Source organism: Apteryx rowi, unplaced genomic scaffold, assembly GCF_003343035.1.
Source record: "Apteryx rowi isolate R43461 unplaced genomic scaffold, aptRow1 scaffold_190, whole genome shotgun sequence".
NCBI lineage: Eukaryota > Metazoa > Chordata > Aves > Apterygiformes > Apterygidae > Apteryx > Apteryx rowi.
The window spans coordinates 136806-151756 of NW_020448197.1; the positions used below are offsets into that span (position 1 = coordinate 136806).

A 14951-nucleotide genomic window follows, 5' to 3' on the forward strand; every position below is an offset into this window, starting at 1 on the left:
TGGGGCCGCTGCTGCCCGGCCAGGGCTTGCAGGCCGACCCGGTGCCGGCCTCGGAGCCGCTGCAGCGCTTCCCGGGCGCCGAGCCGGGGGGCATCACGACCGCGCCGCCCGCCTCGGCCCAGGAGATCGAGCCGCTGCACAAGCAGCCCGGCAACCACTCGGGCGAGGGCGCCGCCAAGCCCCGCAAAGCCTTCCCCGTGCTGGGCATCGACTACGGGCACGTCCGCATCCCCTTCGAGATCTCCCTCTGGATCCTGCTCGCCTGCCTCATGAAGCTGGGTACGTTGGCGGCGCCGCACCCCGCGGCCGGAGCCCCGGGCATCCCGGGACAGGACCCCTAACTCTCCCGGGACAGGACTCCCCACATCCCGGAACAGGACCCCTGAGCACCGCGGCACAGGGCACCCTGCATCCTGGAGCACAAGCTCCGGGCGCTGAAGGCAGGCCCCCCCCGAGTATCCTGGGATGGGACCCCCGAGTATCCCGGACCCTGACCCCCAAGTAGCCTGGGACAGGACCCCCCAACATCCCAGGACGGGGGTCCCCGCATCCCAGGGTGTGACGCTGAGCACTTGGGGCAGGGCCACCAAATATCCTGGGACAGGACCCCTGAGCATTGCAGGGCAGGACCCCCAAACATCCCGGGACAGGGTCCCCTGCATCTTGGGACAGGCCCCCCAATTATCCTAGGGCAGGGATCCCCAAACATCCCGGGACAGGGCCCCCGAGCATCCTGGGGCACAACCCCCAAGCAAGCCAGGCCGGGACCCCCAGGCGCCCCGGTGCAGACATCCTGGGACAGGGCCCTCAAGCATCCCCGGGAAGGGACCCTGGGGCAGGACCCCCAGGCATCCCAGGACAAGGTCCCCAAGCATCCCGGGGCAGGCACCCCGGGCATCCCAGGGCCGGGGTGGGCACTGCTCTCTCCCACAGCCTTGGCGCTCCACCGGGAGCCTGGCAGCCGGTGCTGCGGACTTGCTCCACTTGCTCTCCGGGAGCCGGATGAAGCCGCTCTGCCGCCGCTGCCCGCTCGCTGTTGGGGCCAGGGGCATTTCGGGTGCGCTTGGTTCCCTTCGGCAGCCGGGCGGCACCAGGGAGGAAGTGGCCACTTGGTTTCTTTGCTTCCTTTCTCGACCACAGACACCTTTTGTAACCTTGGAGAAGTCACTTAAAATTCCCCAGTGCTTCAGCTTCCTCTGCCTTCTCTGAAATGCAGACCGGGATGGGCAGCCTGCCTCTCCGCTGCAAAGCGGCCAGAGGTTTCGTGCATTAACGATAGTGAGCGTCCGGGCTCGGAGGGTTGTCGGAGGGCCGGGAGAAGTTACCCGCTAGCGTGACCGCTCTGGAAAGGCATCAGTATGCTGGGGGGGGGGGGGGGACAGTGTTGGCAAAGTGTTTTCCGAACTTCTGCAGCTGGATCGATACCAACTGAATTATCCAAACGCATGACGTGATGTAACTCACCGCTCGCCCGCTGACACCCGCGCAGAGGATCTGGCCTCTGCCGGTGCAGAGGTCAAACTCATCCAGGTCCGGGCGGTGATTTCGCTGTTTGTAGGCAGCGATAAAGCCAAAAGTGCGTGGGTGAAATGTTTGCCTGTTCCTGTTTTGGAGTAGGGGAGGGAAGATCTGCATTTCCTGATGTTGCTCCTTGGTTCCCATTAGAGATTTAATAATGGAGCACGGGCGCTCACCAACGGGGATCTCGCTGCGGGCTCTTGGTGCTGAGACGTCTCCTTTGGGAAACCTCATGGTGATGCTCCGTCCTGGCCCAGGGGGTCCACGAGACCCCCAGACCCGGCCGGGAACTCAGAGTTCATTCGCTGCCTGGGTTCTCCCCCAAAACCCCGTCCCCTTCCCGGCCTGTTACAAATGTGGCAGGTAAAACCCCATTTTCATAGTCTGCCCTGAGTGTTTTATTTGTATGTGAAACATTTTGGGCCCAGAGGCTTCCTGCGCGCCGGTGCGAGCAGCAGGCAGGACGAAGCGTAAGAGGGCGGGATACAGGGATTTTATCCCTTCCCCGCTTTGCCCGCGGAGTGAGCGACGCAAAGCCCCTTCCTAGCAAGAAGGTGCCTCGCCGCAGGAAATGCAGCCGCGAAAGCTGCTTTCCCGTGCCTCACCGAGCGCATGTTAAGCGACCTCTGCTAGCTGTTTCGGGCTATTGCACTGCATTTTCCGTCGTCTGCCGCGGAGAGCAAGCGGGAGGATCTGTGCGGAAGCCGGTGGAGAAAGGAGGGGCCAGCGGCACTGGCTGGCGGCCAGCGGTGCCCTGCTCGGCCGCACTCGAGCCGAGCTCGGTGAAACTGCCCCTTGCTGGTGGAAAACGCCGGAGCGGCGGCAGAAACGGGCTCTGCGGGGGTGCGGGAGGAGGGTGGGGGCCCCGGGGAGCCTCTGCACCCGCGTTTCGCCGCGGGGTGGCCGTGCGGAGCCGCTCCTGCCAGCCTTGCTTTGAGTTAGGGCTGTTTGTGCTGCTCGAAAAGTTATTTCTGGTCGTGAGCTGAGCCCGGTCGGTTCTTACGTGTTAAAATGATTATGCAAGGCTGCGTGTTTAGGGGTGTATTTTAGGAGGAGCCGCCTCGCCACTTGGGCTGAGGGGCCTTTGGAGGTTGCAGGTGCTCTGCAGAGCCGATTCTGCCAAAATCATACCTCGGTTATGTACACATCTCAAAGGGGCTTTCGCAGCAGAGCAGTCGTGGTGCGTCCTTTTCCATGTCTTCCTTTCCGGGGGTTTTGGAACTGCGTCAGATGGACAGGGATAACGTTGCAAGCTTGTCGTTCCCAAGCTGCTCGCATAACCGAATATTCGGGTGCCCTCCACTTGTGACCTGCAAAGCTCGCTCCTGGCTTGCTGTCTAAACACCGGCCCCTTCAATCCCATGCGGGATCAGAGGAGCTAATGCCAGAGCAGGAAAAGACGCCCCGTTTTATCCGTGCGCGCGGGAGCCGGCGGCGGCCGGCTGTGGCACCCCCAGCCCTCCCGGGAGAGCTGTTACACAACCGGGCGGGTTGTGCAGCACCGTTTTGGACGGCAGGAAGAGGCGCACGCGTCTCTGGGCTCCCTAAACCGGATGGCGCTCGGAGGATCCCGTTTCCACGGGCAGGGGAAGGGGGCTGATGGCAGAGCAGTGATTTGCAGCGCCTCCTCTCTGCCCCCTGCCCTAGTCGCTGTGCAAGCGCCGATGCCTCGGGCTCCCCTTGCAAAACCCCGAGAGGCCGGGGGCGAGCGAGGCGCCTTGGCTCGCGGAGGGGGAATTAGTGCAGCGTGGGCCGGGGTTAGCTGTGCCTTGCAGCCTGGCGCCTTCTGGCTTCTTTTCTTACTCCCAGCGCAGGAGATGCGTTAAGCTTTTCAGGCCTACGCGAGACCTGGGGGTGTCCTTAGGAGGTGATTTGTTCTCCCCCCAGCAGCCGTAAGTGCTCGGCACGAGATGGGGGGCCCTCGTTTCTCCAGGGAGCGCAGGCGTGAGTCGAGCTCTCCCTGCTCGATGCAGTCCTTGCAGAGGGCTTCGGAGGACGCTGATTCCCGGAGAATTTGCCACCTGCCGCCTTGCAGAGGGGTGACTTTTTGGGCCAGAGCGCAGCAGGGTGACTCGTGACCCGAGTGTGCCCTGCGGACGTGGCTCGTTGCTGGTTCGCCTAATGCCAGTGCAGAAGTGGAGGGCTGGTGCTGACTGTTTTACTTAATATTCATGCCATGTTTTAATCCTGTGTAGGAGAAGAGGGGGCGAGGGTTAGATGCAACTGTGCCTTTCCGAAGTCCCAGCAGCTACGTGCAGGCCACATCTGGTGATGATTTGGCTTTGCCCATAAAAGCACTAGCCTGAGCTGCTGCTGACTAAGAGGGTTGTAACAAGACTTTGTCTCAGCCTGTTGCAATATGTTACCTGGTGGGAACAGTCTCGTAGGGTACTGCGGGGCGGCTGGGGCTTTGCTCCCTTTGCTGGGAAGAAAAACCAGCAGCAAAGTTTTCTGCAAGGAGCCTTCCCCTCGTCGTAGGCAGAGATGAACAACTCCCTCGTGATTCGGCATTGCCCCAGGAGCTTGGACCCTTGTAACGCAGCCAAACCAGACCTCCTCCGTGCCCTCGGCTCCCCTGCTGCCTTCCTCGCCTCCTTAGGGCTCTTTGCAAGGGTTTTGTACGGGCATTGCAAGGGTTTCCATGGCCTCTGGCTGAAGGGGACTTTGCAGCCCCAGATCGGGTGGGCAAACCTGGTTTCCTGGCTCTGAGCTTGGTGGCGGTGGGGGGGACTGAGCTTTCGGCTCTTATGGCTCCAGGAGACGTTCAGGACAATTTGGGTTCAACTGTAAACATTTTTTTCCGTTTTGGTGGAAAGGGAAGGAATGAGTCAGGAATGTAAATAGCAGACTGTGGTTAGCAGTCCCTTTGCTGGCCCTCCGGACACGGGCTGGGGCCCGGTGCTCCGAGCCTTATCGCCAGCCACCAGCTCTTACCCACCTGTACGCCCGTGACCTTGGAGAAGTGTCAGGGTTACCTTCATCTCCAAAGCACATCTCAGGCCTTGCCTCCCAGAAGAAAAAAAGCGCAGAAGGAATATTTCCAGCCTGCATTAGGAGTCTGGTTCGATCGAGGCCAGTCGCTTGCGGGGCTGTCTGTCTGCACCAAACGGCTCTTCTGCAGCTGAGAGCCTCCAAGTCTCCTTGGTCCTGCTTCATGCCTTGCCCACTTCACCGGGCAGCTCAAGGGGGTACTGAGGACTTTATTTCCTAAATCTCTGCAGAAGAGACTGCTGCAGAGGGTCCCTGGGAGGCAATGTTTCATGGCTGAGCTCTCTTACCCTGTCTTTGCTCCCCGGCGCGTGCTAGACACTAACTGCCTGATGCAGCTCTCCGCTTTTGGTTGGAGCCTGTAGTAATTACTGAGTCATTGCTCTGCCTTTTTTGCCGTCACAGCCCTCGATCTTGCCATGTGCCTGGGCCAGGGCTGTTGTCTGGGGTGCTCTGTCCCCTCCAGACTGTCTCTGAGAGCCGCCGGCGTCAATCTGATGCTTACAGAAAAATCACCGTCGTCACCAGTGTAATTGTCGGGCTGGTGTAAAGCGATCTGGGGAGCCCGACTTCGCAACGAAGCGTTGAGCAAGCTGCCCAGCCAGAAAGGGACAGTAGCACATTACACAGGGACACGACGCATCTCGGCCCCGCGTGCCGCCCTCTGGTTTTTAGTGGGCCGCATCCATGCCCTGAAGCCGGGGCTGGGTGCTCCTGGAGGGTCCACCGCAGAGACCGGAGTCAAACCCCTGCGGTGCAGGAGAGGATTTGTTCGGGTGAACAGCGCCAAGCCTGGAAACGGCCGTGTCGCGATGGAGATGCAGAGGGGCTAGGAGGGGGGCCGGGAATCCGGGCTCGGGATGCAGAAACCGGCTCTTGAGACCAGACGTGGTAGAAAGGCCGAGATCGCCCCAAGCCCTCGTGTGTGTCCCCCCCCCCGTTTGTATTAGCAAAGCAGTGGCTGTTTTGCCCAGGAGTTGAGGCTTGATGAATAGCCATTGGTAAAGGATTTTGAAATACTGATGCAGCTGGTGCTACAAAAGTAGAAATTGTCATGCTAATGAATTTAAATAAGTCTCTTCTAATGCAGACTTGTTGCATTCCCGCTTCCTTACTGGGGAGCAATCCAAGCACATGCTGCGGTTTCTCCTCTCTCTCTGGCTTGCCATCTCTGAAGAGAACAGCTATGGTGGGTTTTTTTCTTCCTGGCCTGCCCATTGCAGGTGTCTGAGCAGAAGACAACCAAACTGTTCCCTCTAGGGATCCAAGAAAACCATTAGATTAATTAGGGCTGGAAGAGTGAAAGGTTCCTGCTGTGAAATACGGGGTGGTGATGGAGTGGGAAAAGATGAGCGTGTCTGTAAGTGCGGCGCTGCTAATCGTAGCCCATACCTCCCCGGTGAGCTGTAATGTCCATTAAAACCACCAGACGCTTGGTTTGCAGCTATGACTTCCACCAGCACGGGGGACCTTGCCACCTGCATCGGTGCCCGTCTCACCGGCAAAGTCCTGCAATGGCCAAAGCCCAAATCAGTGCTAGCCCCGCTTTCCAGGAGGTGTTAGTGAGCTTGTCTCGCCTCTGAGCCACGGGTTTGCCGTGGTACCCAAAGGTGCTGGAGATCCCGTAGAAGTCAGGGGGTGCAGAAGTGGTCCCCGGTCTTCAGGGACCACTTGCAAATCGAGTGCTTTGGGGTTTGAGGAGAAAGCATGGGAAAAAGGGAATCTGCATGGTGGTGGAGGGAAAGGGATAGGGTTGTTCTTTGGGTTACAAGTATATAAATCTGTGCTGCTGAGGGAATGGAGTTTCTCTTTTGGAGGAGAGGGACAGACACCAAACTGATCTTCTGTTATATAAACTAGAAGCTTGTTTGGCTTGAAAAAGAGTATTTCATTAACAAACCCCCTTTCCTCATTGACGTCTGTTTTCCTCCCCCTCATCCTCATTTTGGCTAGAGGCTGCAGAGACGATTGGAGCCGCCGAGACCGTCCCGGGGCGCTGCGGGAGTCAGTCCTCTCCCGCAAGCATCGTTCCAGCGGCTGCTCCCCGAACGGAGCGTGGGCACCAAGGGAGGAAACTTTAAAAGCAAGCGATAATGAGGATGAATTACTGCGGCCGCCTTGTAAACATTTGATTTCTTTCTTTTTTTTTTTTCCATTGGTTCCCTAAGGCTTAATTTGTTCAAATAAAAAACGAAATCCATCAGGAATATGCGGCAAAAACACGGCCTTGCTGAGCTGAGACAGAGCCCTCGTGTCTGGGGCAGCAGCAGAAGCACCTCTCGCCCCGTGTCCCGGCTTGCCGCCGGCTGCCCTGGCTGTCAGCGGCTTCTTCTTGCCTCTCGGGGCTCCGAGATGCTGCTGTAGGTTTGATAACAGCCTCAGTGTTTTCAAATCTGTGTTGACCGACTTCAACGCGCAGGTAAAGGAGTAGGGAAGCTGCGGCAATAGCTCAAGTATCGATGCTCGGGCCTCTTGCTTCACAGCGCCTGCTGGCATGCCGCTCTAGGCAAGCCGTCTGATCGCCGTCTCTTCTTTGTGGCCTTCGATATCGAGCTTACCTCTCTAATTTTCAAGCGTCTTGCAGTTGTGTGTTAATTGAGGGATGGGTATCTTGCTATGTTTTGTTGTCGTGCTCTTTTTCCAGGCAGAAGAATGTCTGTGCGCTTCTGCCTGGGAACAGAGAAATGAAATTAAAATCTATAGGGACGGGCATGCATGCACACGTCGCTGTTTGCCAGAAAAGGCGAGATGAAAGGTCTGATCACTGCTCCCACGGAGGCAGCGAGAGCTGCGTGGCTCTGGCTTCATCGATATGTTGCCGCGTGGCTTGGGGTTACTTCCCCAGCGTGCTGGATCCGTCCCCCGCACCACCGTGTTTAAGGGACCGAACTGACCAAGGGCTCATTTGAAGTTTGTGTGATGCTTTGAGATCCTCGGGTGGAAAGCCGGAGAATGCAAAGCGTTTTTTTGCAAGCAGAAGAGAACGAATGCGTTTCCTTGGGTTGCCCAGGACTGACTCATAAGCACCAGATCACGCAATCTTCTTTGTCTCCAGATGGGCCCTGAAAGTCGCAATGCAAACAACCTCCTGGGACGGCTCTCCAATTCCGCTTAATGGTGGGTGGTGGTAGGGAAATAATTCCTCTCTCTTCACCGAGCTTGCAAGAGGCACATTTGTCAACGCAGCTTCCCTCTTGCAGATTTACAGCAGGATTTTTTTTTTTTTCCAGGGCTTGGAATTATCCTACATTTAGGAGTCACAACATGCTAAATCTTAATGACAGATTTGGAGAGAAGGCAGTTTTCTCACCCCTGGTGCTGGAGGTTTTTAACAGCGCAAACGCCACAGGCTTATGCAGACGTAGGCCTTTAAATAGAAAAGCTGGTGTACCCAGCCGGGCTAGTGCCTTGTTTTCCTTCGGGAGTGCTTTTCCCACTGGAGCGCGAATCTCGGGGGGGGTGCGTTTGAAAGGCACGGGCTCCCCCCGCGTCTGCAAAGCGCTGCATGCCAGAGCATCTGCTCCCAGGAGCATGCACGTAGACTGGCGGGGTGCAAGATAGCGTCGCCTGTGTCCCCGCTGGAAAAAAGATGCTGGAAGGCTGAAACAGTGTCTCAAGAGGATGGCTCTCCAGCCCCTGGACCTCGCCAAGGTGCGTCACGGCAGCTCCCGCGGAAAGCAAGGTCAGGAAGAGCGTCTGGATGCTCGTGCTGGCTCTCGGCTCGCCGCCGTCGTGTGCTGCGGATGGCGTTGCTTTGTCTCGGGTTGCAAAGCCCGGTAGTAATCAGTGATATTGCAACTGCCTCCTCCCTCCGTCCGGAGTGGAGACCGACAGGTTGTTTCCTGAAAAGCTTTGTTAGTTTTTCCTGCCCGTGCTTGCGGTAGGAAATCTGCCCTTCCTGGGAAGGACGATTGGCATCGCTTCTGCTCGGGGATTTTATCTGTTGTCGCCCTGGGGTGGCTTGGGTTTAACTCTTCCTGCGGCTTCAAGCCCAGCAGGAACTATTAAACGCTGCACCATGTGTGAAGGCAAGAGGCTGGAAAAGCAATTGTGGTCTCATTTGGGGATAATCTGAATTCAGACTCCGGACTTGGGCATTGTTTTGAGTATCTCCTACTCCAGAGCCGTTCAATCTTTGCATTAAACAGTGTAAAGTTTAACTTTGCACCGTGCTGACAGTGATTCGGACGGTTTTGTTGCAGAACTCCCACAGCTTCAGCCAGCGCTGCCTTGACCCCTCCTAGCCCAGCTATTTGTGGCATCCAGCACCCGTTGCGACAGCTGAAGAAATCTGGGAAAAATATGGCCGGTGAGCAGTTATGTTTAGCTCTGGCCCTTTTCCCTGGTGCTTGAGCAGTTTTCTCTAGACCTTCTTTTATTAGGCCTTCCCAAAATATACAGCTCCAGCTGCTTTAACTGTTCGGATGCAGCTGAAGGATATAGATGCGGCTGAAGGATATAACCCCGGATGAGGATGCTGTTGCTCTATGGAAAACTCCATTTCCTGGGGATAAGTGAGCCACACTGGTGAGGGTCCGGCTTTGCAGGCATGAGCCTGTGATGGACCAGTCCAGAGGTGGTGGGGAAGGATCAGGCTGCGTTCGGAGCACCAGCAGCAGCAATCGGAGTGGTGTTTTGCCCCTTCGTGCCTTCGTACCGGTACGCCCATCTCCGGTTGGACTAATGCCACAAGACGGTAAAGGTCGTACAGTCACGCCTTAGAAAAACCGTGCACGGAGCAGGCCTGGAGGCTCTAAACAGGTTTGCTAATCTCAGCCCATGGTTTGGGAGCGGCCCTGTAACATGCCCGTAAGAGGAGCATACTCACCGAGTCAGCGGGGACCGGAGTTACCGGGGCACCCTTGCAGTCGCTGGAGATTTTTAATAACGAGCCTGGCGTGTAGCTGGGCAAAGTCAAGGTTGCTTTTCTCCAGCCTTTTCTTTGATTTTGCAGCAGCTCCCCTTCCCCGGCCAGTTTTTCAAAGCTCGTCCGAAGGAGAAGGTTGTTGCTTTGCGCTTTCGACGTGTGGGAGCGCTGGCACGTGGGTTACGGCCACGTTCCACCTCGCTGGGGCTCGCGAGGAGATGCAGGAGCACTGCTGTGCTCGTGGCTGTCCTCAGCTGGGTCTGCAGGAGGTTCCTCGAGATGCCCGGCATCTGGCGATGGGATTAAGCCCAGGTTGCCCATGCCGTCATTGCTTGCTCCACCAGCATCTCGAGTTGGCTCCACGTTTTTCTCCCTGTTTGAAGTTCCCAAGCTATTGGGTGACAGTCCAGGGTGCTGCAGAGGGCTTCTCTTCTCCAGTGGCAATTAGATCTTCCTTAATATCCGCTTTTCTTTGAGTGCGTCCTTGGCTTTTCCTCTGGTTTGAAGGAGAAGCCTTATCTAAACGCAGGACTGGAAATTGGGAGCTGCTGAGTTCTGACGCCAGCTCTCACGCTGTTCGCTCGGGGACTCGGGCAACTCCATTTAATGCCTTTTGTCTCATTTCCTTTTTGCAGCCGTGAGGAAATTAATACCGGCTCTGTGAAAGAGTCCCAGTTGATCTGTTAATTTCTTTTGAGTGCTTTGGAAATAAAACAGGGTAAGGGCCTTTTGCTGCATCAGTTCTCCCTGCTCTGGAAAAAACCTGATGCGTTTCCACTCAGTGCTCCTGTCCGTGAATCGCCGTACAGGGCTTTGCCGCACTGCCCGGAAGCTGCATCCTCCCTGGAGGCCGACGTTATCCTCCCAGCGCATCCCGACAGGTTTCCGCACCGCTCCATCAACCCGGCTGAGGTGCCGCAGAAGGAGCGACGAGGGCTCGTTCGACGTGGGGTGGCTGTGGCTGTCCCAGCCTCATCGGAGCGGGATGTCCCATCCTTTTCCCGGAGTCCGGCTCTGTCCCAAATGCCGTGCCATGCCGTGGGCCATCTCAGAGGGGCTTTCTTGGGGCCGGGACTTGCATGCCGTGCATCCCGTCCCACCGCTGCTCTCGCCCTGGGCGCTCCGGATCAGGGCCAGCTCTCCGGGGAAATCCCTCGTGGGCTGATTTGGACGCTCCGGAGTGGAAGCAGCGCAGAGGGGGCCGTGGGAGCGGGACCGGCCCCTCGCCCGCTGACGGGCGCCAGCACCGCGGGGAGCAGGGCTTGGCTTGCGTCGCTGTGAGCGAGCAGGGAGGAATCGCTGCTGCCCGCTCCGCGCTCGGCCGCAGAGTCGCGGGCTTGGTGGCACGAGCCGTGAGGCCGCGCGTTGCCCAGCTCCCCGAGCCGCAGACGCAACGCCGGGCTGGGGCTGGTGCGGCCTTTGCCGGGGGCCACCCCTCGCCCCGCATTTCCCAGCAGGAAATCCTCTGGAGCTGGCCGAGCGCGACCCGGTGGAGGGAGGACGTGGGGACGCGCGGGCGGTGGGGCGGTTCACCAGGGTGCCGAGCTTGCCGCTCTGCAGGAGCAGGTCTCTTGCGGCGCCGCTCGGCCCTCCCGCGGCCGATTGAATCCTGGAAGGGCGCTGGGGGTTGTCTGTCTCCCTGGCCCCTGCTGCTCCCTCCTGGGCTTCTTCTGGAAACCAAAACACACCTGGCTGGATTGAGGGCTTTTACAGGGGTGTTTATTGCTGTGCTATCCAAGAGCTCCTCCGCCGGTGGGGTGGGCTGACCTGGGGCTGGCAAAGGTTTGTATGTCTCCCATCATTCATTTACTTGGGTTTTTTTCTGGCTAAAGAAAAGGGTGCTGAGTTTGCTGGGAGGCTGTCGGTCGTGCCAGCGAGGTGGCCCTGCGGCACGGCGCTCGGGGACGGAGGTGCGGGAGCGCGGCCCAGCCTGCAGCCCCAGGGCTCGAGCGGCGGAGAGGGGCCGAACCAGCAAACTGCAAAGCGAGCGGCAGCCCTCTTCCCGGCGCTGTGCCGGAGGGTCCGGGGGAGTTGGTGCCGAGTCTGAATTGGGCCCCGAGAAGGGTTTCTCCCAGCTATGGTTGAAATGCTGTCGGTTTACGTGAAGCGACTTGTTTATAGCTGTGTACAGCAGCCTTCTCCGAGGGGGTCCACCCATCCTGGCAGGCTGATATCCAGGGTGTCTGCGGATGACTCAGATCCCTCTGGTGCGCCTGGGCTCGCTGCGTCCTCCCCCTGCTTTGCAGTGCTGCAGCGCAGCCATTGAGGGCCAGAGACGCCGGCGCTGCGTCCGGCTGCAGCGCAGCATCCCTTGCAGCGGGGTCTGTGCCAGCGAAATGAGAGTCCCCTTGCAGAGGGGAGCGTTGCGGTGCTGGGGGGGACACGCACGGAGGGCGGCCGGGCAGCGAGGGAGCTCGCTTCATCCCCTGGCAGCTCGTGCCTTCGGCTGCAGGGACACATCGGGCTGCGCTCCCCGGGCTGCTCGGCCTTCCAGGACCCTTCTGCATCTCCAAGTCCAGCCTTGTGCTAGCCGGGGGGCAACCTTGCGGGTTTATCTCCGAGTCTCTGTGGCTGCGAGGGGGCTGTATCGAACGGGTGTGAAGTTTGGCACCTCTGGGGCGGGCAGGAGGGAGGTGACGCCTGCCGCGGCTGGTACGGCCGCAGCAGAGCTTGCCACGCTGGGGAGGCCGGCCAGGGGCTCGTGCCGGCGCTCCGGCACCCGTCCTCCACGCTCCCAGTGAGGAGAAGCCTCCGGCTGCAGCTCGCTCTGTGCTCAGCCTATTTGGAGGTGTTGGCTTTGCTCCCTGAAGGTCCCCAGGGGATGATGGAGAGGTGGGAAAGGCAAGCGTGCATACGCTCTGCCCAGCTGCCTCAGGGGGTTAGGATGTCTCGACTTGTCTCTGCTCCCATCGGAGGATCTGTTGGGGCCCACGTGCGGGAACGGGCTGCGGGAGCGCTGCTGGGGGAGGACGGTGCAAGTGGGAAAATGTCGGTCTTGTCAAGCCTGCTGCAAAAGCCCCGCCAGTCCTTCCCGGCAAGGTGGAGGAGCTCTCGGCCCTTTGCCGGGGCTAAAGGGCTCTTCCCCGCTGCCCGAGCAGGGTTTGGCAGCGCCGGGCCGTGATGCCTTTGGGTCAGTGTGGGCTGGCACCTCGCAGCCACGCCAGCGGCACCAACAGCTTTCGCTGCCATTGGGGCGCGCTTTAACCAGCTCGAGCGAAGGCGGTTTGCAAGTCCCTGCAACGCCTGCACGAGTCTCTGCGCCGCCTGCGAGGGCCCGAGCGAGCGGACGTTGCCGGTGGCTGCAGCCGACCCGCTGAGCTGCAGCGACGCCGTCGCGGGCTGGTGCCTGATAGCATCTGCTTTTTGCTCTGCGGCTTTCGGGGTTCGACTCGTTTGAGGGTTGGCTCGACGCTATCGACGCTGCTCTTATCTCCCGCGCAGCGGCGGGGGCCGGGCAGGTCGCTCTCACGCGCGCTCGCCTCGCCGTAGGCATTAAGGTTGAATACACAGAGCAGAGGGAGCCGGAGGCTGTACCAGGCGGCTATTGATCTCCTATCGCAGGAAACTCTCCCTCCGTTCGCCGCCAGCTTGTTTGCTGTGCAAAAGAGAGGAAAAACACGGGGCAATTGAGCAGCTGCAAGGTGGGACCCAGCTGGCTGAGCAAGGGCCGTCGGCAAGGGGGACGGCAACGTCAGACCTAAAGAAAATAAAGGCCCTACCTTTGGCAACTAGCAACGGGTCTTAATGGCTAGTGACCGCCGCGCAGTAGCAGCGCGGCTTCCAGGGGCGTTGTGCACGATCCGGTACGGTATCAAGGTCTGGGAGTTGGCCGTGATGGCAGCCAGGCTATGCTGGACACCTTGCCCTGCTTAAAGCAGACAAGAACCGGTTATATGCAAATGGTTGTATTCTCCTAAACAGAAACGTCACTTCGGAGTGGAAAATCAGAGCGTTTCCATCCTGTGCGTTGAGGCCGTCGGATGCATTTCTGAAAGGTTGCCCCCAACCACGACAAACCGTCGCAGTCGACATGACGGAGCTGCTCAAGTGCCCTCGGGAGACCCGGACCCGCGTTCAAATGCCATCTGCTCCTTGCTGAAGCAGAACGCGTTTTAGGCAAAGCAAACTGGCTGTGACCAGCGTCCCACCAGCCCGACGCTGGGCCCCGTGTGCCGTCCTGGCAAGCGGGTCCTGCCAGCAAGCAGCCGGGCAGTCTGCGAGCGGCTTCCCAGCGCCAGCTGGGCTTGGGAATGGGTTGAAGGTTGAGGGCGGCTGATGACGTTGGAGCTTGCGAGATGCAAGGGATGTAATTTAAGTATCACGGTTTTACCAGCTCCYCTTACAGGGCGACATGAGCTGTGGCTTTGCTCTATTTTTAGGTGGAAATCATCAGCTATTTAATTCCCTTACAGCAAGTTCAATTTTCCTCCCTTTCCCTCGAGACTTCCCTGTTACGTCTGCTACCTGCGCAGGTGCCGGTGCGCATGGCTCGCTCCTTGCCCCGCCGCAGGCTCCTTGTTCTGCGTCTTTGCGGGCTGGTTGATGGTTCATCTCCGTTTTGCGAGGGAGACTTGCTCCGAGGCAGCGCAGCAGGGCTGAGACGCGGTTAAAGCATCTGTGAGACATCCCATGAGGTGGCCGTGCCGGAGGCCACCRGCAGCAGCCGGCAAAGCCTGGCTGATCTTTGGGCGATTGCAGCCGTGGCCGAGGGCTGGGCGCTTCACCGCTCTTGCTGGGGCGAGAAAATCCCACTCCTTTTGGGGAGTAAAAGAAATAAAAAGAAGCCGCAGCYGAAAGCTGGGAGCGTGACGTGGGTTTTCCCCCAGGAGCTGGCTGCAAACGTGGTCCAGGGCCTCGGCTCTGCTCCGCCACCAAGCAAGCGCGGCAAGCCCTTTCCTCGCACCCAGCTCAGAGGCAGCCAGGCAGGGCGGAGAGGAGCAAAACCAGCGAGCGCCAGTCCCGGCTGTTTCCGTGACCCTCGGTTATATCCGAAGGCAGCGCGCAGCCCAGGAAGCCCCAAATTCTCCCACTCAGCCCGAGAAGGGCTGGCAGAGCGCGGGAAACGGTGCCGAATTCGCAGCCGGCCCCGTGCGCCGGGACAGATGTCTCCGCGGGCGGCCTCCCCGCGGCGACCCCGCGGGCTGGAGAAGGCCTGGCGGAGAGGAGGGATGGCGGTACCGTGCCAGCGCGAGAGGTCTGGTTTGGAAGGCAGTTGGCCGGTAAAGCAGGAGCTAACGAGACATCGGCGTGGCGGGAGAGCTGGCAGCAGCGTTTTCTCCTCCTGCTTCGCCATCCGCGCAGCGCCTTCACCCTGCCTGGGGATTAGTCCCACGTCCTCGACCCTCTGCCACCTCTTGCTCCTAAATAAGAGCAGTGTCAGAGCCAGGCCAGGGTGATCCCGGGGGCCCGGACCCTGCCCCAAGCTGCCAGCCCTCCTTGGGGGCCCACGGTTATTTCTAAGCAGGGAAGAGAGAGAAGTCACTGCCCCTGGAACGAGCGGGTCTGTGACAGCTGGGACTCGAACCCGGCGTCCCCATCCATGTCTCCCATCTCCGTTCGCCAAAGAAATCCCTGCTGC

At 59.3% G+C, this 14951-nt stretch overlaps 1 protein-coding gene across 1 annotated transcript in view; it reads left to right on the forward strand.

The window, feature by feature from the left end:
- Positions 1-5: 5 nt before the first annotated feature.
- The window catches only part of SLC9A1 (solute carrier family 9 member A1), a gene marked incomplete at its 5' end in the record, with an annotated part of 29886 nt that continues 14940 nt past the window's right edge, over positions 6-14951 (forward strand). Inside the window, one exon of the mRNA XM_026062428.1 lies at positions 6-279. Coding sequence (XP_025918213.1) covers positions 6-279 — 274 coding nt within the window. The remainder of the gene's footprint in view (positions 280-14951) is intronic.